The sequence below is a fragment of the Megachile rotundata genome, chromosome 12, assembly GCF_050947335.1.
Source record: "Megachile rotundata isolate GNS110a chromosome 12, iyMegRotu1, whole genome shotgun sequence".
Taxonomy (NCBI): Eukaryota; Metazoa; Arthropoda; class Insecta; order Hymenoptera; family Megachilidae; genus Megachile; species Megachile rotundata.
Window position 1 is genome coordinate 8,668,125 of NC_134994.1, and position 19,573 is coordinate 8,687,697.

Sequence of the window (19,573 nt, forward strand, 5' to 3'; positions counted from 1 at the left end):
AACCAGTTTTACCCTACTTTCGCTGATTCGATATCAGTTTACTACCTGGCTAAAGTTAACTAAATAACCGATAATTACACGCAGTAACTATTAAACTCGATACGATGCATCGCGGTGCATAAGAGAATATTTCGAAACTGAATACGTAACAAATTAATACGTGGCAACCGATACGAAGGCGAGAGAAAAAGAAGGCAACACGAGAAACGAGAGTACACGCTCAGTTAATCAACCGTGAAAAGCGAAGTGGTGGAAACATGGAATATAACGAGTTGGCAACGAGACGCCGCCGAAGCCCTGTGCGGGATCACGAAACCATGCATAACCATTGCCTCTCGTGAAAGAAGCTATCTACGAAGCAATAGCAGTGATAAAAAGTGATTACATAGATCGAGTATGTAGGTTTATTCAAAGGACGAGAGCACGTGTCGTGCAACGACGCGTGGTATCGAGTCGAGAGACTCGAAAGTCTGGAACGGGCGTAACGGTATTCAGGAATTTTAGACACTTATCGGGAGAAATTAATGTCCTGAGAAATTCGATTCCGTTAGGAAAGTGAATAGCCGAGAACCAACGAAGCAATCATGAGAAAAACGCTGTGACGAAATATTGTGTGCCTTTACGTGTTAAATGGGGAAGTAGAAAGGGACGTGTGTTGTATGACACGTTATTACTGCAATTAAATACATATTCAAGATACTAACATTCAGTTTTTAAACTCAAATTTGTACGAATAATTTTATTTCGATTGGAAAGTAGGCTCTCGTTATATCGCCACTCCTATTTGCCCTTTCAGTACCATTACTGTCACTAGTTACATTATCATACACTGCAGTATCACACATTGTTATTACTACGTATTGTCATTGCGACGTACTATTACTATAACCCCTTGAATTGCGACATGAATCTAGTAAAATGATCTTAACAATTTCCCCGTCCATATTTGACTATGTAACAAATTAAAATAAACTGTATTTTTGCTATATTAATAAATAACTGCATCAACCCTCAATTTGAAAAAAACCGCGCTAACGTCCGAACTGCAAAAATGGCGGCAATTCAAATTCAATTCAAAACTCACTGTCAAACGTGACATATTCCTACAAGTCATAAGCCCAACTCGAACCTGTACACTCCATAAGTGTCGAAATTTGAATAAATAGCCAACCAAAATTTGAATAAAAAGCAATCAACATTAAATCAGCAGATAATTAATATTTCGAACATTGGCGCGAATCTAACCGGGCCTATAACTTCAAACGTCAGACAGAATGTAAATAAAGCCAATGCCGGTAACCCGAACTGTTGGCGCAATAGATAATGCTCGTTCGTAACGAATGTAACAGTTAATGGAGTCTCTCGGTTGAACTGTTTAACAAGCATGCGACCACGCAGCGCAAAACACGCTGCACGTACAAAGAGAGAGTGCTTACACGTGCGTGAACGTATGTACGTAAGTAAAGGGAGTTATAAGTGAAAAGTGGCCGGGTCACGATACTCGATATCATCGAACACAATTACCATTATCGATCAATTAAAAATATGTTAATAGTCGAACGCTGTTGATATAACGTTAGTTTTTTTTTTAAAGAATTGATGATTCATATCCTCATTACGCGTCAACCGCATAGACTTGCACTGATTCATCCCTACATATGTGATTCAATCGAGAATGAATATTAAAAATGTACGGAGAAAATCGATACATTCGGTTGTAATATTCGTGATATCAAAAACAAAAAAATTGGAGTACAGTTCGTTGGACACTATAGTATACACAGTTTGAAAAGGCTTGGCATAAAAAAAGTAAACTGACTGCAGGGCGGCGACACCCGGCGAGTCCCCACGAGGGTGGGTTTCCACGAAAGCATGCTGATAAAACCGGCGATCGATAAGAAGCGAGGGTGCACGTCGTAGTACGTGCATCTCCGAAAAAACAGTAACAACGAGTGTCGTGCAACACCGTTCATTCGCGATTCGATTATCGTGAGAAAGGGTTAAAAGAAACAGGCAGACTCACCGCTTGAAATTGCTCCAACAACTCCTGCCGGTCGTCAATCGCAGTGGCCATGTTGTTCGAATATATAATCCTTCCGTGTTTCCTTTCTCTGCAGTCCCTGCGTATAGCCCTTCTTGCTCCGCCTCTTCTTTCTTCCAGTCTCCGTCGATTGTACGCAATAACACAGAACGGGACGGGAAAACGTTCAACTCGAGTCGGTAATTTTCAACCGGTACACGGAAATAGTTACAAAAACGGTTACTTGGGGCGTTCTCGCACCTCGCGTACGCGTTTTCTGGTTACGACGCGATTACGAAGGAGCAGACACCGCGGGAACACGTCCCTCTTTTACGGAGTCGCAACGAATACTGAACCATCATACACCAAACGGAGCGCGCGCCAGCCCGCCGAACGGGTACGAAAATGTACGAAGGATCACGAAGGAATCGCACGGTCGACACCTTGCGACAGGTTCGTTTCGTTCGGCGAAAATATTCGTGAACGATCAAAGTTATTTTAGAATTCGCCTTATCTGTTTTACGCTAATAAACAGTTTGTTTCCCTTTCGCTTTTTATGGCTTGAAATTCGATGTGACAAACACTTAAAGGTATAATTCTTATTCCGTCTCCTATCCCTTCTAATCCTTGATATTAATCTTTTCATTTAGGTTGCTTACAAATATTTGTACATCGATAGATGCCTCAAATTTGACAACTGCGTTTGGTAATGTACTTACATTTTTATTTGTTTTCTATGAAATTTGTTCAGTTTTTCATATAAAAATGTACGAATGTCTGAATGTTAAAAATTCAGAGATTAGTGGAGACACTTAGTTGAAGCTTTTCATTTAGGGCGCGTCATTTTCCAAAAGATGATGGCGGAAGTTGTCAAACGTCTAGTACAAAAGATCCACCCTAAGGGTGATCTCATTCGTCATGAAGTCGACGTGCTCTTCCTACAGAATCCCATAAATTACTCTTCAGTTCATCATTTCGAACCATCAGATCGTATTAAACCCCGGACAAAAAGTATAACGCTCGCTTTACAAAAGGATATGTTCTCTTTTTGCGTCGAATCACATTTATCGTAGAATAGATGCGGTGCACGTGACAGAAATACGAGTTCGTTTTGCACCATAAAATCGTAAAACACGGAGTGAAATATTGCCAACTTCCGTATACAAGAAATCTTAGTATGTTCATCCGTGAAACAAAAGCAGTTACCTCGAAAACCATTAACTTCTCGAATTGAAGTATTAGACGTATTTGGAAGATAACTTATAATAAAAGACTTTGAAACAGAAAAAAAATGTGGTGACTCGTTAACTTTGGTATCCGTTTCTAGCACTTTCGATAACTGAACTAGAGATTGTTGTGCCCCTCGGGGTACAATGTTGTATGGAGGATAGATTAGGGTTAGGGAGCGTCAAAGAAGTAGACTTCACCGGTCGACGAGTGTAAAATTGGAAAAGACTTTATTCCTTCTGACAATAACACAAGGATCTTTAATATTTAACTCTTACTTTCAAACCTTTTGCCCTGGCGGTATTTCGCCTTTTATATGCCTCGCGATTCCGTTTTGACCAGGTTCGACATATTTTTAATGCTGACTATGGTGTACTACTTTTAGACCAGGTTCGACATACTTTTAATGCTAACTATGGTGTCCTACTGACGATAACCATTCCTTAGTTGTTGCACAATGACCTGGTTCAACGCTATGTGCAACTCTTATTGCTGACGGGGTACAACAAGATGAAGCTTTTAAAGTAATTTCACAAAGATTGTGAAAACTGTGTCAGTAATTCCTACTTGTTTTACGAAAAGACATTAAAATTTTAATAAACCTGTGCAGAACTAATTTTCCACCTTTGATTTTAATACCGCGCAGTTATAAAATAATACTGCCAGTGCCATCTAGCGGAAAATGGAAAAATTAACAAAGCCGAAAATTACTTCCTTTCATAAAATATAAAAAATGTTTTTTTGAAGCAATTTATTTTACCGACAATACCGTGTGTAGGTAAAATAATTTTGAGAAATGAAAGACAATGAAAGTTGCAATAATAATTAATTGTTACCCACTATTAAAACATAAAATGTCACAGCAATAATTTTTTGTTATTATTTAAAAATTGAAATAATTAAAAATGTATTTATATCAACGTAAGTGAATAAATTTTAGTGATTACTAAAAAAAATAGAAGACAGCTTAAGACAGTATTGAATGTACATGTACACATATACATTTAATATATTTCATCAAAAATCAAAGTGATATAATCTTACAAATAAAGGCTACGTGTAACGCTACTTATTCCTAAGGTACATTTACCGTGTCATAAATATTTCTGTCTAAAAAAAGAAAGGAAAGAAGGGATCTTATAAAGGAAATAATCCGCGTATAAGTAAATATTCACGCAAGCGACGATGGCAAAGAATTGCATCTATCAATGGAAGGCTCTCCTCGACGTTGAATCAGTTATCGAGAAGAATGTGAAGAAACACGGATGAAAAATGTATAATTATATATTTAAATATAGAATTATGCGATAAACGCTTCAATATTAACTTTTGGCTATACAAATTTTTGGTGAAATTTCGAAAATCCTACGAGACATTTCGAAGTAACTGAAACAACCCCTCTGTGCGTTGCACAGGAAGCATTGACGTAACTAGGATTTTAGACTGACAGCCTTAGATTGTCATGTGTATCGCCATGTTAGGTCAGTGATAGAGGTAGAATTTTAGAAATTTGGAAATATAAAAATTTGACAATTTACGCCACCTAGTTACGCCAATAACAGGGTAAAAATCGAACTACACAATTAAAACAAATATTAATAAAATCACTAACATCCGACAGTTAAGTAACAACTTTTGATTAAGTTATTCGAAAATGAACATTACGATTGTTTAAAATTAGGGTTAACGCCGGAATTAAGGACTATATTTAAGCAAGTTTTCATATCACAAAAAAGGAAATTTAAACGAAATTAAATCGAAGATTCTACTCGCTAATATATAAAATGAAATAAAATATCAGATGAACTTTTAATAAATTCTACACACCGAATTAGTAACATTGAATCACAATATTAATAAAAAAAAAAATTGTTTTGGTCGAAGTATAATACTTTTCTCCTAATAATACGCGTTTTTTAACTTATTAGAGTTCTCGGTTACGTAAACGATTCGTTGCAAGGAAAACGGAATCAATACTAGACAGTTTGTGCTTATTATCTGCTGAGGAAGATTAACGACCATGAATTTCTTTACCCGACGAAAAAACGCGTAGGCACTTGCCTCGTGTTTGCTCGAACGAATTATTTAGTATTCAACAATAATACACATGTACTTTTATGGTAAAGTACAATGCTCGAATGTCCGTTACAATGTATTTTTAATGATAGTGTACCCTCTTATGAAACCTACAACTTCCTGAACTTGTACCCATGCTTATGTAACGAAGAATAGCCTAAGTACCTTGTATAAAATACATACAACCAATAATACACGTACGTATATACATTATCTTTTATTACGAAAAGGAAACAAATGAAATTCATACCTCGTAAGAAAAAAAATGACACGAAAACACACTATCGTTAGAAATTCACTGTCGGCGTACCGGGACGCAACGATCATACAGATTTTCGAGCCACTTTTTTTTCTCTTTTTTTTCTTCGTATCTGTACAAAAATATATGTGTGTACACATAACTTCTCGTTTGATATTCTGACCTACAGTCTGTTTTAAACGGAAACGCGTAACATACTGATCGTGGACGACGATGCTAGTGTATTCCCTTCAACTATAAAGGCTATAGTGATTAATAAAACTTATTTTCATCTTAAGCTATGACGCCTAGTAATGGAACATAGGTACACGTTAATGGAATACATTCGTAAACGCCAATGATTATTAACACCTTACCAACTCTACTCGCGATTATAATAAAGATTTTACAAATTTATAAAACTCCCAATTCATTTCATTTAAATTTGCTAATACCTAAATTTCCACGTTTTCAACTTCCTAAAATTTCACATTAATATGAGGACTTATACCGACTTTCGTGTAGAGTCCCGCTATACTCATGTTCCCAAAATGCTTAATTAACATTCTTGTCGAGTTATAAATAAAACATTGTTTTTTTAATCATCAATTAAAAAGTCTATCGAAAGACTCAGTAAGGTGTTAATCGTATGTTCCGGTATGCAAATGTTTAAAACACACTGAGCGTCGCGTCGTTCTACACGTAGCACACATTCATAGAGTTTTAATACACATGGAAACTCAATAATCGATACTCGGTTTCTTTAACAATTAATTGTACAAAGTTTGTTTGCGCCAATCGAGCCAGGATAAAAGTTTCATTTTTTTTTGTATCTTTTCTACGCGATGCAGTTTTTGCATACCGTGCAAAAAAACTACACTTGGGTAGACAGAGAGAAAGACACGCATTTACATAGAAATAAAAAATAAACTTGTTTGAAGTAAGAATGCGACCGAATTGATTTGTAACTAAAGTTAAATGGTTTTGTACCAGAGTCAACATAGTTGAACAAAGTCGTATTTTGTTTACACTGATAGACTTAATTTTCGTTTACTAATGAGATCCGTATTTGCGATGCTTACAATATTTACGAAACGATTTGTCAAGGAATCTTATTGTTAATATAAGTATAATATTTAACAACGTTATAAAATGCAAATAATTAAGTTAAAAATATTTTAGTAAAGTGCAATACATAAAATCGAATTTATGAAATAACAAAATAAGAAAATATTAACACCGATATTATCGTTTTCTACGCCAAATTTCAAAATGTACGAACAAAATTTACGTATGTAAAACAGTCTTTTAGGCCTTTAAAAAATTCGTCACTTCATCACGTCGCAAAAGCAGTTTGTTAATATCTCACGATAAGAAACTAAGTGAAATGATAAGCAATGATTGATAGAGGTGTGCGGATAATCGAGTAACAAATTTTCAAATGTAATAATTTTAATATGTCGTACAAATTTAAAAATTTGAATAAATAAATTGAATATCGCAGAGTTTCACTCAAGTTCATTCTTTCGTACCGAAACTAACCGAACCTATCCGAATCTATCCGACTTTGATGCAACTTGAATTTGAAATATCGAATACCCGCACATTCCTATTTTGTAATTTAAGTTGTACACTCTGGTCCAAAATCCACAAAATTTCAATGAATTATCTCAGGAAGGCAGATTTAGATATGCTATATATTTGCGTGTCAATTCTATTTCATTTTTTCTTTTATACAAACTATAACTTATTTCCATCTACATTATGTTTCGAACTAATCTTCTTATATGTATATATGTATAATAACTATATTTTAATACACACATCTCAGTCTATCTGTACATACTATTTGGCGCAAAAGGAATCAGTGTCACCTTGTACGCCATTACAATTAAAAGCCGATATAAAAACCGACGGAATCTTCTTCGAAGTAGAAGTATTCTGAAATGACTTTTCTTCCTCGTAACACGTATTTATCATCGTTTTGAATTTCTCTCGATCTCAGCTCCTTTATCGTTCGCAACTTTTCATACTTCACTTAAAGGGCACCACGTGCTCATACTACAAATTGCATTACAAATTGTATTAACATTGTATCATTTAATTTGTCAACAGTCATTGGTCTCGCAAAAACTTTCGTTTCCGGTCCACATAGCGAGAGGTAAGGATTATTAATGAACTTTTCGATTTTTTCAAAAAAAACATTACGAAAAGAAAATAGAAAACATGTCGTACAAACTACGAAATATATCACGGTTCATCCGCGATATCCGTATCGATAATACGCAGCAATCATGGTATTCAGAAATCTTTACACCGAAACGCTGTAGGTAATTTAGAGTCAACGTATCGTGTAAGTCAAAATAAAAAAAAAAGGCAGAGTGTAACGTTACGAATCAACGTTAAACATCGACGCATGAAAACGATATTTCACGGTTATAAATAAACGTATCGTACACGGATAATAAATCCTTTCCACTTGACAAGTGCTCGGCTTAATCTTAAAGAATAAAAATACAATATACAGCGGGATACATACGAAACATTAGTCGTTCTGCAAGGCATACGAAATCAATATAGAAAAATAATGTTCGTGGTCGTGACAGAACTTTGTAATTCGACAGCACTATATAATACTTTATCCTCGATAGTCCACTCGCGACACAACGATCGATTGACACCTGATCACCTGCAGTACCAACCGACTGAATAATTTGTAGGTAACATTTTAATTGTTAGACTGTAAATACACAGTCGAAGTGTGATTCGAAATCGATAAACATTTCAGCCTTTTACAGTGCTAACGAGATAATGTAGGCTAGTAGGTTCTGACGAAGGACGTCGTTTCTTGAATGTCTGCCTCGCTGTCTGTGCCTTGGTATCCCTGAGATTGAGAAAGGGAAAGAAGTGCATCCAGGCCTAATGATTCAGCTAGGGGATCTGGCGCTCTTGACTACAGTATAAACAAACGAAAAAAGAAAAAAATGCTGCACTACTTATCAAATAAAAGACTTAAACAAACAACTATATGGTAAATGGAAAAAAACAGGACAATAATTAAGCAACTGTTGCTAGAAATTTTTTACATAAACAGAATGAATAATAAACTTATCTATTCTAAAATTAGCAGAGATAACAGTTGTTTATTATAGTAAACTTACCGTTGAGTTCTGTTCGGCCTCTTTACAATTACTGCATATGTAGTCGTCTTCTTCTGCTATTTCTGTACGATCCAAACCAACGCAATGCATATGGAACCAACCCTCACAGCCACCATCACATTGGACCCAGTCTACTTCCCTACCTATTATTTGAACAAACATACATAATATATAACTGTACTATTAATGCAAAACACATAAGTATTACATAGGAACAGATACTCTGAAATTTCTAGACATCTATATCGCCAATTTTTTATAACCCCACATCTAATGGACCTCTAAATCCCTCTATCCCTCTTATCCCTCCTCAACAATTATATGGGGAGATATAACAGGAAGTACTCTTACCGCTGGGTCGTAGACAATTAACAGCAGCGCAGTCGTCTTCTTCATCAGATGTATCCTGCTTCGTCTTTTTCCTATTGCCACCCCTTTTCTTTGGACCTTCTTCACCTTCCTTCCGTTTCATCTAATATAAACGATCAATTAGAATCTACCAAGTCGACGTTTCAGAAAGTGTATATCTATATTTAAATACCTTTCGCGGTCCACGTTTTATTGGCACCGGAGAACCGGCAGATTTTTTCTCCTTCTGCAGTCCCTTGCGTTTTGCTAAATTTTTTTCTTCCATCTTTTGTCTTCCGAGCTTTTTCAATAATTCAAATTCCTCGGATTTTCTTTTCCTTCCGCGCTTTCTCACGTCCCTCGTATCTTGATTTAAATTAGTTTGAACTTCCTCGTACGATGCGTACTTTCGAACAGTACTTGGACTATTTGTGTGACTTAATATACGCCAGATGTGTTGTGTTTCGTCTAGTGCAACCTCTAATAAATCGCCTTCCATCATCAGTTCTTCTAAACGCAACCTTGCAGCTTGCGATAGCACGACTGCGACCTCGTTCGAGTCATTCGATTGGGACTTGCGCTGAATTTTGGATACTGAAAATAATAAAACATCGTTAGTATTTTGTTTCAGTTGTTAGCATCTATTCTAGCAGGAAAAATCTTACTATAAGAATATGCATGTTCATTGCTGTTGAATGTACTACAACTTGGCTCGTCGTCATCTATAGTAACAACATCGTCGTCATCGTCCTAAAATATCGTGTATATATTTAATTATGTATAACAAATATAGCATATTTTAACATATATTCGCACTTCACGTATATGTACTTCATTAATATCGTAAACTTACTGCAGTACTGAGCATGCTGTCATCCGAATGCACACCGCTAAGCGGTGCAATCGCCTGTACCCTTTGATGAAGTTCAGGATTATTTGCCGCCTTCTTTAACTCACTACTAATAATCTTTTCCGTTTTTTCTCGTGCTGCTGCTTCGACTAACTTTTGTGACAGTACCGATAATTTTGCCAATGCTGATGAGATTTCATCTGTAGCCAATGCTTGTCGAGCTCGATCCTATTTAACATTCACAATTATAAATTATTGTGTACACGATGTTTTAACATCTATTTCCACGAAACTTACCTGCCAATTCATCGCACGTTCCGTTAAACATTGCAAAGCTTCACCCTCTGGTAAACGGATTGGAATTTTTTGAAGACTAACTAGAAGAGCCAAAATTGTCTCCAATCTTGGCCGTCGTGAACGTAAACAACAAGGACATAGAAACTTAATTTCCCTTGACATCGGTAACTTTCCCTTATACGATGTTTTCGGAAGAGGTACACAGTTAGCTAAAATTACGATTATGAATTATACAATTGAATTTAGTTTGTAATTACGTGTTGTATAAATTGAGAATTGTACTTACAATGGAACCAATCTTTGCAAAGCTCACACTGAAGCATGAGTCCAAACCTTGGTCGACGACAAACGCAATACCTCGAATCTTCTATTTCGGTTTTCATTAAATTTCTCTCCCTTAAATTTCTCATCGCTTCCATTTCACGTTGTTCGGCTAATTTAAATGCGGCTACAATGGTAGCCGAGTCATTGGAATCGTCCAATTTTGTATCACAGACGAAAACAGGTCCTACAGACTCTTCACTTTTATTTTTCTTAGATTTCAGTGCTTGTATACCGACTCCAATTCTTGGCGACAAAGCTTCCATTAGAGTGTAATGTGAATTTTTCCTTAGGAATGTTCGTGCCGTTCTTTCCTTCCAAGTTTTTGCTTGGGAAAGAGTCGATTCTAAGATTGGAAGAGAATCTAGATGCAATGGGATATTTCTACCCCGCTTAATTAAATCATCTAATGTATTATAATATGGAAAGTTATCTCTCGCTTGTACTTCTTCCACCATCTTCGACCAATTTTTTGCTTTATTCAGTGTGTCTTGAAGAACATCTAAGCTTGGTAAATAAGCTTCTACCTTATCAGCCTCCCCAATAAACTCTTCAAGGGACGTAATAGTTTGTCTATTTTTTGTATGAAGATATAATTTTGCTTTTTCTTCCCAGTTGTCGATCGCAAGCATCAGTGCTTGTAACTCAGAAAGTGTATTTTCTATACTTAAATGAGGAGGTATTGTCATGCCTTTTTCGATCAGTTTTGCTAAATCATCACGATGTACGGATTTCGGGTCTTCTTGAACAGATTTGACTTCTTCCAGCCACTGTATTTGTGCTAATTTCTGTAATAAAAAAATATTCAATTATATCAAACCCTAACAAATTATGATAATAGATGCACATTACATTTATGTATACATACTTGTTTTAAACGAACAAGTTGAGGTAGTTCAATACAAATAGAATCTCCAAAATCAATACATTTTTCCAGTTGTTCAATATCACAATCATCCTCTTTAGATTCAAATTCCTCTGCTTCTTTTTGAAACTGTAATACTTGATCAAGTATAAATTTAACTCCATCAGATTCCTTCAGTTCACAGCACAGATTTGTAATTTCTTTGTAGAAAAGTGTTAACTCTTCTACTGTAAGCTTATATTTAGTTTCAACAGATTGCCTAGTTCTACATGAAAAAATTCAAATAAATTTCCTTGCACGAGAGTACACTTCATACATAAATGAAAAAAGAAATAATACCTAGTACGCTGTTTGTTGTTCAAAAGTTGTTGTGCAACACTTGCACATTTTTCAGCATCTTGTACAGCAGTTGTTAAAGCAGTTAACAATTCACTGTCTGGAAACTTTTTACTTTCTGCTTCATTCAATAATTCTTTCAACTCATTAAGTTCAATCTTGTCACTTTTCTTATCAGGATCCATTGCTTCTTTTACTTTTGTCACCCATGAGTCAAATGACTCTGCTTTTAATTTTAATTTTTGTAACATAATTGGTAATTCGTCCAAAGTATAACGATAACGTAATGTATGCTTTTCTGGAGGACAATCACAAAGTTCTGTGAAATGTCTTAAGCAAACTAACTGGGAACTGTGACATGAACATGTAACTGCACTCAAAAAGCAAGTTGTCTTGCACACTTCACACTGTCTTTCGTCATCCGGTAAAAGTTCAAATGCTTCGCGTTCAGCTTCCGTTACACCCTAGAAAGCATAATTTTCATCACAAAAATCACTTATAGAATAACTTTTCTCTTGTACAGTTGAAAAAAATATACATGAAATGAAACTATAAATGAAACACATGTATCCATCTGTGAAAAAGTTCGGTTTCAAACAAAAAATATTTTATAAACGTGTAATTTGATAAAAATTGTCGTTATTGCTTTTCAACAAAATCCAATAAAAAGGCATAAAAATCACCGAATCAATGTAGAAAACGTAGTGTTTGTTTAGCATCATGGCAAAGCTTTAAAAACATAACCTCTATTCGCTAATAAGAGTTATATAATCAAGAACAGAAACACACCAAATAAGTATCAACGAACGAAGATTCATAACTAAGGAATGAGCACGCAGAAACTATCTTAACAACATCGAATGCAGGCTAACCAAAAATAACGAAATATATAAAAACATTAATGACGATTATAACGTGGATGGAACTCTACTACGATATCCAATGGTTGGTAATTCAGCCGCACACACATCTTTCACCGCGTGTGCTCGCATCGTTACGAATGTGTGTGTTTGCCGACGTGTGCGTAGAATGTTGTATGGGTGAGTCGGTGAGAGAATGCCTCAACATACTATACTGTTTGACCTAAATGTATTAGGCTTTGCATTTAGAATTATAACCTCTTCTATGTTGGAGGCAAGATTTAAACGTTACGAATGTATGTCAAAAGTAAATAAAACATGCTACATATACTGATAGTTAATTTAGCTGATTTTGTTTATGTTTTAATTAAGAAAAAAATGAAATGTTTGAATAAATACATAAAACAATAAAATATCTAGTAATTCATTCGAAAATATATTTTATTGATGAAATGATTATTAAAAAAGAAATATTTTAGGCTGTAAAATAAAAATGAACATGATTACTTACCCATTCCAACAAGTTTTTTCTTAATTTTTTCTCATCATCCACCATTTGAAGCATATCGTGATAGGTTGCAGTTGCAATTCCTATGTCTAGTGAATCTGGATCCAACGACATTTTGCATACTAATTCATCGTGAGAAAATACACAGAATCGTCTTAAATTTGAATAATGCGATATACACTCCCGTCCGATTTTGAGCTATTAAACATATAATAAAATCTATGAAACATATAATATACAAACATGTGTTAATAACAGCACTTTAAAATGACAATATACCCAATCTGCAGGTGCAAAATTTACAGCTTCAGCAAAATTATAGCCTTGATTAAAGCCAGCATGATACGCTCGCGGAAATGTTACCACGAATTCACCTGCATGCTGATCAGTTCTATATACTGGAACTCCTAACAGTCAAAAACAATTATAATTAATAATAGCTACTTAGTGAAACACAAAAATTAAAAGTAACATCATATTACCTTCATTTGTTAGTATATTAGGGTTCATAATAGTTACTAATTGATGAAGTAAATCTGGCTGACTATGAAACAATTCTGGTGCAGCAGATTTCATTGAGTGTTCAAACTTTTCTGCTTGAGAGCCTGGTACACCATACCATGTTTTTGGCTCTCCCCAATGCAAGTAATTAATTGAATAGCTCCAATGATCTTCATTATGCCAACAGAATGTTGCAAAACACATTCCAACATACATCCATGGTACCTTCATACCACTTATGTCAGCATTTATATGACCTAGGACACTACTACGTAAAACTGGTAAATTATTCAAATTCCACGAAGATTCTGCATATTCCTGGTCACATGTAAATAAATTAACACTCGTTTTCGTCGGAAATCCGGACCCATGATCCATAGTGTGTAAATCTGCTCCATATTCAACTGTTACATCTTCATCAATTGAAGAAACTATTCGCCAAAATTCCTTTTCTACCAAAGATGTTGGCACCATCTACAAGAAAGTACCTCAATTTAAAAGTTACATATACACGTATCTTCATCATTTTATTACAAAACACAACATAACATACATGTACAGGCATGTTAAAATAATCACTCTTGAACTGATCAGCCATTTCTCCAAATTGCTGGAGTGTATATTCTCTCTGAGCTTGCTCAAACCCAAAAGCTTCCATTGGCTTAGAAACTTCTTCTGCAACACACCTTGGACATCGCCAATCACCTTTTGGTATTTCTGTTAATGGTGGCATAAGACAGAAAGTGTGATAACTGTCATCGCACCCATCACATAAAAGCATGCTTTCTTCGTTGTCACCTCTTCCACAATTATGACAGATATATTTTGCCAACTACAAAATATGTATATGTCAGTTAAAGAAAATAATTTTTATACATAATAATCGCAGTAAAACAGGACTTACAGGATCAAATTCATAAACAAGCTTCACCCCCCTAGTTTTATTTGATTTCTTTCCTTCTTTGGTATTAAATCCAGCCATTTTTGGACCAGCTCCATAAAATTGTAACTTTTTAAGCTCTTTGCTATTGTCATCAAAATGCTTACTTCTAAGTCCATCTTTAAAATCACAATCAGAATCACATTCTTCTTTACAATCTTCCAGTTTAATAGACACTTCTTGTTTTTCCTCCTGACCGCTGAACCTCTTTGATCGGCGTGAAAATTTTTCAGTTGGAGGTTTGATTTGCTGCCTTGATATGATTCCATGTGGTTTATAGTCTCTGTCTTTTTTCTCATTTACATTGGAATCTGGCTCAATTTTCTATCAAATATAATATAAATTAGACACGCTTATCAATCCTCTAAAGATAATACCATTACCGAAAATAACTTACAATGTCTGTCAATGCTTTGCCCTGTTTAAAAACATCAAATGGATATAAAATTCGTTCATAATGATTTTTTAGAATACTCCCAACACTGCGTCCAGAAGGATAACCCAATTTATTTGCAATTTTTGCCCATCTTCTTTCCCTTGTTACTGTTTCAATTCCACCTGCAGATAACAATATCAGTGTATCAATGTTTAAATTGACTAAATTTTATTTAATAACTTTGATAATCAAGCAGAGAAAACAAACCTTCATCAGTTACTATCTTATGTAGCGAATATAAATCAAGAGCTTTGCGCTCCACAAGAGGAATTTTTAATGAAGAACCCTGAAGCTCCCAAAATTTTGCAATTTGGTCCAAGAAATTAAGTTTTATTCTTGTTTTTGCTTCTAGTTCATTTAATCTTTGTATTCTTGGAACAAATTTGAATTTATCAACGTCAACAGCGAATGGTGGTTGCCAGTTCTACAAAGGAAGAAATGAGTTACTGACCACTTTGTTGATACCAATTAAAATGTAGGCATTAATAACTTTTATTTGTGTGATTTAAACTGTAGTTCCTACTCGAGTCTGACATCACATAGTATCTTTATTTATAAAAAAATGCAATCACTTCTTGAGTTATTTGAAGACTCGAGTGAATAAAGTGAGTGAGTCAGTGATTTAACATCATAAAATTACATGTGTACAAATTACAGAAAAGACAAATTTGTTATAATGATATTTATAATATAAAATATATGTATATGAATATATGTGTTTAGTGAAAATTGTACAATCTTAAAGTATTTTCAACAAAGTTTAAACTGAGCATACTAATGGGGTGAAACTTAAAGGTCTTCAGATGAATCAATTAATGTAATAAAACGAGGATTCGAACGCATGATATGTTAGGGGGCTTTTATTAATATTTATACAACAGAGAAATAAAGCTAGTTTTTTCTGGTACAGTGAAAATTCATCAAGGAAGGCATATTTCTAAATAATCGATATGTGTCTTCGTAACTTCATCTCCTACCATGACGCAACACCATTGTAGGGTCAGTCAAACTTTTTTACGGGATCATGCAAAATACATATCCGATTACTATTCAGAGAAAGAAAGAAATCGTATCTTTTAGTCATAGTTAATTTAACATTCGTACGTTTCGGGGAACAAGTAACAAAACGTGTCATTAAAATGATGTACATTGTTAGAAGCCCAAGAAAATTTTCTCCATACACGACGCCCATTTAATGCCGTGACCAGAGTTATTTACGTAATGGCGTCATCCCGTTACAAAATATAAAATTTTTTAGTGAACAATAAGTTGTTAAATGAAGAGATGTTCTAATCAAATTCGAATATGAATAAAACATTAACGTTATCGTGTAAATAAATGCTAATTGTCTTTGCAAAAATCAATCCCAGCGAAACTTTAAAAAACGGTTTGTAGGGAGGGAAATGTTAACGGCCGTAAACACGATATATTTATCGTCGTCAAAATAACAAAAAAGCATTATTAATCTATATTGCACGAGAAATCAATGAATATTAATAATAATTGTTGTACAAATGACAGAATTTAAATTTTCAACTTGTTGAAGTGAAAGTTGCCCGTTTAAAAAGTTTTCGAAAATTTAGCAAAGTGACTCAAAATGTGTGTCATACTAGTCTTTTATAGTAATATGTAACAATTTTGTATTAATTTATGTAGCCATATTTCATGCAGCAAAACGATATACGACTTAAATAACATTTCCTTCTATTTTTGTAACAAAAAATTTTATATTTAGCAGTGCAAAATGATTTGTAAGTCACAATTCACTTTCGAAATCAAATTAGAAAAATGAAATTAAAATTTCTAGAAGAATATGTTACATAAAAAATGATAATGTAGGATAAAATTTTTCAGAGTTTATACAATCTCACAAATTACAACTTGGACGTGTTTTTCAGAATTACGCAATTTTTAATGTTTACTTAAAAATACATTTGTGTTCATTTAACATCTTTTCCAACACATCTCCCATATGTTCAAAATCATCAGCACTAATTCTGTTTCATTGTTACTTCGTATTTCTTAATTCAGCTACCTGTGACATTGTAAATTTTATATTATCAAATGTTCATTCTCCATACAAGTGAAAACAAAATGGTGGCTCAAATCGATTCTAACGATGATACAAATCAAACGAACCATTAATAAAATACAGAGTACGACACTAATTGTATTTCTTCAGAACTCAAAACATCCCAATGGTGGACATCTAAAAAAAAATTTACCAACACGATCCTTTGCCTCCACCCACTCGAACGAAAAAAATTACATACAAAAAGAATATAAAAATTCTTTCAAAATTTGCTGTATAACTTTGGACGGAGTTAAAAATATCTATTTACAAAAATCCGACTTAATTTGTCTTATTAGGCGAAACAGATTTCTGTGAAAATATCAATCGAGTCCCATATTTGTGATGTTAGGTATCATGATCATCTTTAGAAGAGCGTTAGCTACAAGCGGCGATAATTTTTTCGGCACTTTATCGATGTCATAAGCACCAGTCCGATTTTTCACAGCATTTCGAGAGATTTTACTAAGGTGACATTGTTTCGATTGTCTCAGCCATTTTACATAGCGTACCTCCTAGCTATAACGATATTAATGTCGCAATGAGACTACCTCTAGCGTACTTCATTTCAGTTTTTTTATGTTTTTAGAATTTTCTTATTCACGATTATACCAACGCGTATCAGATTTTGTTGCAAACGCCATTGATACATGTAAAAATAAATTCGTTCAAGATCAAACGTTTTGGTCATTTCAATCGTTTAACAGACCTCAACATTTCGGAACAAACGCACAGCAAATTAAATGCTATTGCTCCCATAAAAATATGCCTAAGCAAGAAATTGATTTTGTTCCCTGATTAATTTTCGTTTGAAAACTCACATTACGTGGAAACTCATTTATTTCGTGATGTCACGATCGTAATGTTCGGGTACGGAGCGTCGTAGTGCGTAAACGAGGTCGTGTGTGCATATCTTGCACGTTTGCAAATCAGGAAAAAAAAAGATTTGGAACTTCGGACGAGGAAGAAGGAAGATTGGCGTACAGCGTCCTTCCCACCAAAACGGAAGGAAAGAGAAAGCAGCAACGGGAAATAGATTGATGCGCTTCGAAGAAAAATTTACTCACAGGCGGCGGTTTGATCTTACAAATGCCAGACTTCTCCGCGATCGGTCGTATTTTTGCGATGTAGCTAAGAGGGTCGTGAAACTCTTCGATACTTGGTTCGAAGACCGGCGCCTCTGGCGGTGTGACGAACTCGAAGTCCGAATCACCACGATCACAAGCCATGTCTCGAGTGCAATGGTAAGTCCCGAAAAAATCCTCACAGCCGAAGTTCGTGTCGAACCTCGATACCATGACTTGAATACCCAACACAGCTTGGATGTGGATAGGTGGCCCACAACGCACCTAACGCGGGTGAGCACCTCGCGTCAGGTCTGGCACCGTTACTCAGTCACCGGCTGCGAGAATTTGTTTGGATATATACTGGGATAAACCATCTTCTCGAACTGCATTTGTGTATTCAGTGGAAAACGGTTGACAAAGTACGTGATAGCCACGAAACACACAGTACGCAACATTCACGCTATCACGCGGAGCCTCGCACACGAGCAACTGTCGTATTCCTTGTTTCATATACCTCCTCTTCCCTTGTGTCTATTTGATTATGCCGCGATAGTGGCGACACCGTACGCCATGGAATATGGAGGTAATTTTTCGTGTATTTTTATTTATTTTCTAAGAGAATTGCAGGGTCGAAGGACGAATTCTCGTTCGTGCTGGCGCAGGTGTGTTCTGATTGGTTTTAAAGAATTTTGCAATTCGCATGCGCTCTCACGACATTTGTGATGCTAAATTATATACTTAGTGATCTTTTAGTTCGTACTATTGTATGATATCAAAACTTTCTAAATTTTAACGTACTAAAACTCTCCTTAAAATATTTCCTGCGGCCTATTTATTTGTAACGTATTATTTCCCAAAGTATCAAGGTTCAAAAATTGTCATGAAAAATGTTTCAAACTTCTACATCGATGCTTCTCTCCGCTATTTGTATATTTCTATTCACTGTGTATATGACCATGAACTAAAAAGCAGACGATAGACTGTCACCCATACTAGTGATAAAAGGTTTTCTGAATGCAGCCGAGATGCGCAGAATTTTCACACTTCTCTCGTGAAACAAAGTACAAATTCTTTTTGTAAAAAGACCTTAGTATGAATGTGAATATAAAGAGACTCTAAGAACTTGTGTAATGGATATAACTAATAACGACACCTTTTATTAAAAAGTTCATTGAAATATGCAAGTTCAATATTGAAAATAATAAATGGTCCATAAAAAATAAAATTCCCTATAAAATATTATCCTTACAGTAATAAATAATAACTATAATTATTTAGATAGAAAATAATAATTTATATATATTTTTAGAGCTGTTAATATTTACAATATCAAATTTCATTTCAGTATATTGATCGATGTAAGCACCATATATTTCGAAATGATAAAATTCTGTGCTAATATGTGATTGTAATTTATTTAATATAATTTTAATTCTATATGTCATATATGT

The 19,573-nt window shown here is 34.8% G+C and overlaps 3 protein-coding genes and 2 long non-coding RNA genes across 5 annotated transcripts in view; 1 reads left to right on the forward strand and 4 right to left on the reverse strand.

Moving 5' to 3' along the window:
• Fim (plastin-2 fimbrin) overlaps positions 1–2,392 on the reverse strand; it is a 45,328-nt gene extending 42,936 nt beyond the window's left edge. The window contains exon 1 of the mRNA XM_012283041.2: positions 2,024–2,392. Coding sequence (XP_012138431.1) covers positions 2,024–2,074 — 51 coding nt within the window. The 5' untranslated portion in view covers positions 2,075–2,392. The remainder of the gene's footprint in view (positions 1–2,023) is intronic.
• UQCR-Q (Ubiquinol-cytochrome c reductase ubiquinone-binding protein) overlaps positions 1–19,573 on the forward strand; it is a 169,613-nt gene that overhangs the window by 149,255 nt on the left and 785 nt on the right. The gene's annotated exons all lie outside the window — the stretch shown is intronic.
• Kdm5 (Lysine demethylase 5) lies at positions 4,215–18,646 on the reverse strand. The gene is made up of 18 exons (XM_003702215.3): positions 18,123–18,646; positions 15,192–15,408; positions 14,946–15,106; positions 14,513–14,872; positions 14,162–14,440; positions 13,590–14,082; positions 13,387–13,514; positions 13,111–13,305; positions 11,743–12,203; positions 11,407–11,668; positions 10,504–11,326; positions 10,218–10,426; positions 9,924–10,148; positions 9,736–9,820; positions 9,264–9,664; positions 9,074–9,194; positions 8,723–8,865; positions 4,215–8,514 (listed from the first exon to the last, which is right to left on the reverse strand). Exons 1-18 carry the CDS (start codon positions 18,351–18,353, stop codon positions 8,380–8,382), a joined length of 4,929 nt encoding a protein of 1,642 aa, XP_003702263.1. The 5' UTR covers positions 18,354–18,646; the 3' UTR covers positions 4,215–8,379.
• LOC143265474 (uncharacterized) lies at positions 15,825–18,116 on the reverse strand. The gene is made up of 2 exons (XR_013040062.1): positions 17,877–18,116; positions 15,825–16,030 (listed from the first exon to the last, which is right to left on the reverse strand). It is a non-coding gene; the product is annotated as an uncharacterized LOC143265474 (long non-coding RNA).
• On the reverse strand, positions 16,873–17,870 carry LOC105662200 (uncharacterized). Its single transcript, XR_001095629.1, has 2 exons — positions 17,124–17,870; positions 16,873–17,019 (listed from the first exon to the last, which is right to left on the reverse strand). It is a non-coding gene; the product is annotated as an uncharacterized LOC105662200 (long non-coding RNA).

Coding starts and splice junctions, on each gene's coding strand:
- Kdm5 (XM_003702215.3), bottom strand. CDS start 18,353: ATGGTATCGAGGTTCGACACGAACTTCGGCTGTGAGGATTTTTTCGGG. Junction 10,149..10,217: donor AACGTGCGATGAATTGGCAG/GTAAGTTTCGTG, acceptor AATGTTAAATAG/GATCGAGCTCGACAAGCATT. Junction 8,515..8,722: donor AGGCCGAACAGAACTCAACG/GTAAGTTTACTA, acceptor TTTATACTGTAG/TCAAGAGCGCCAGATCCCCT.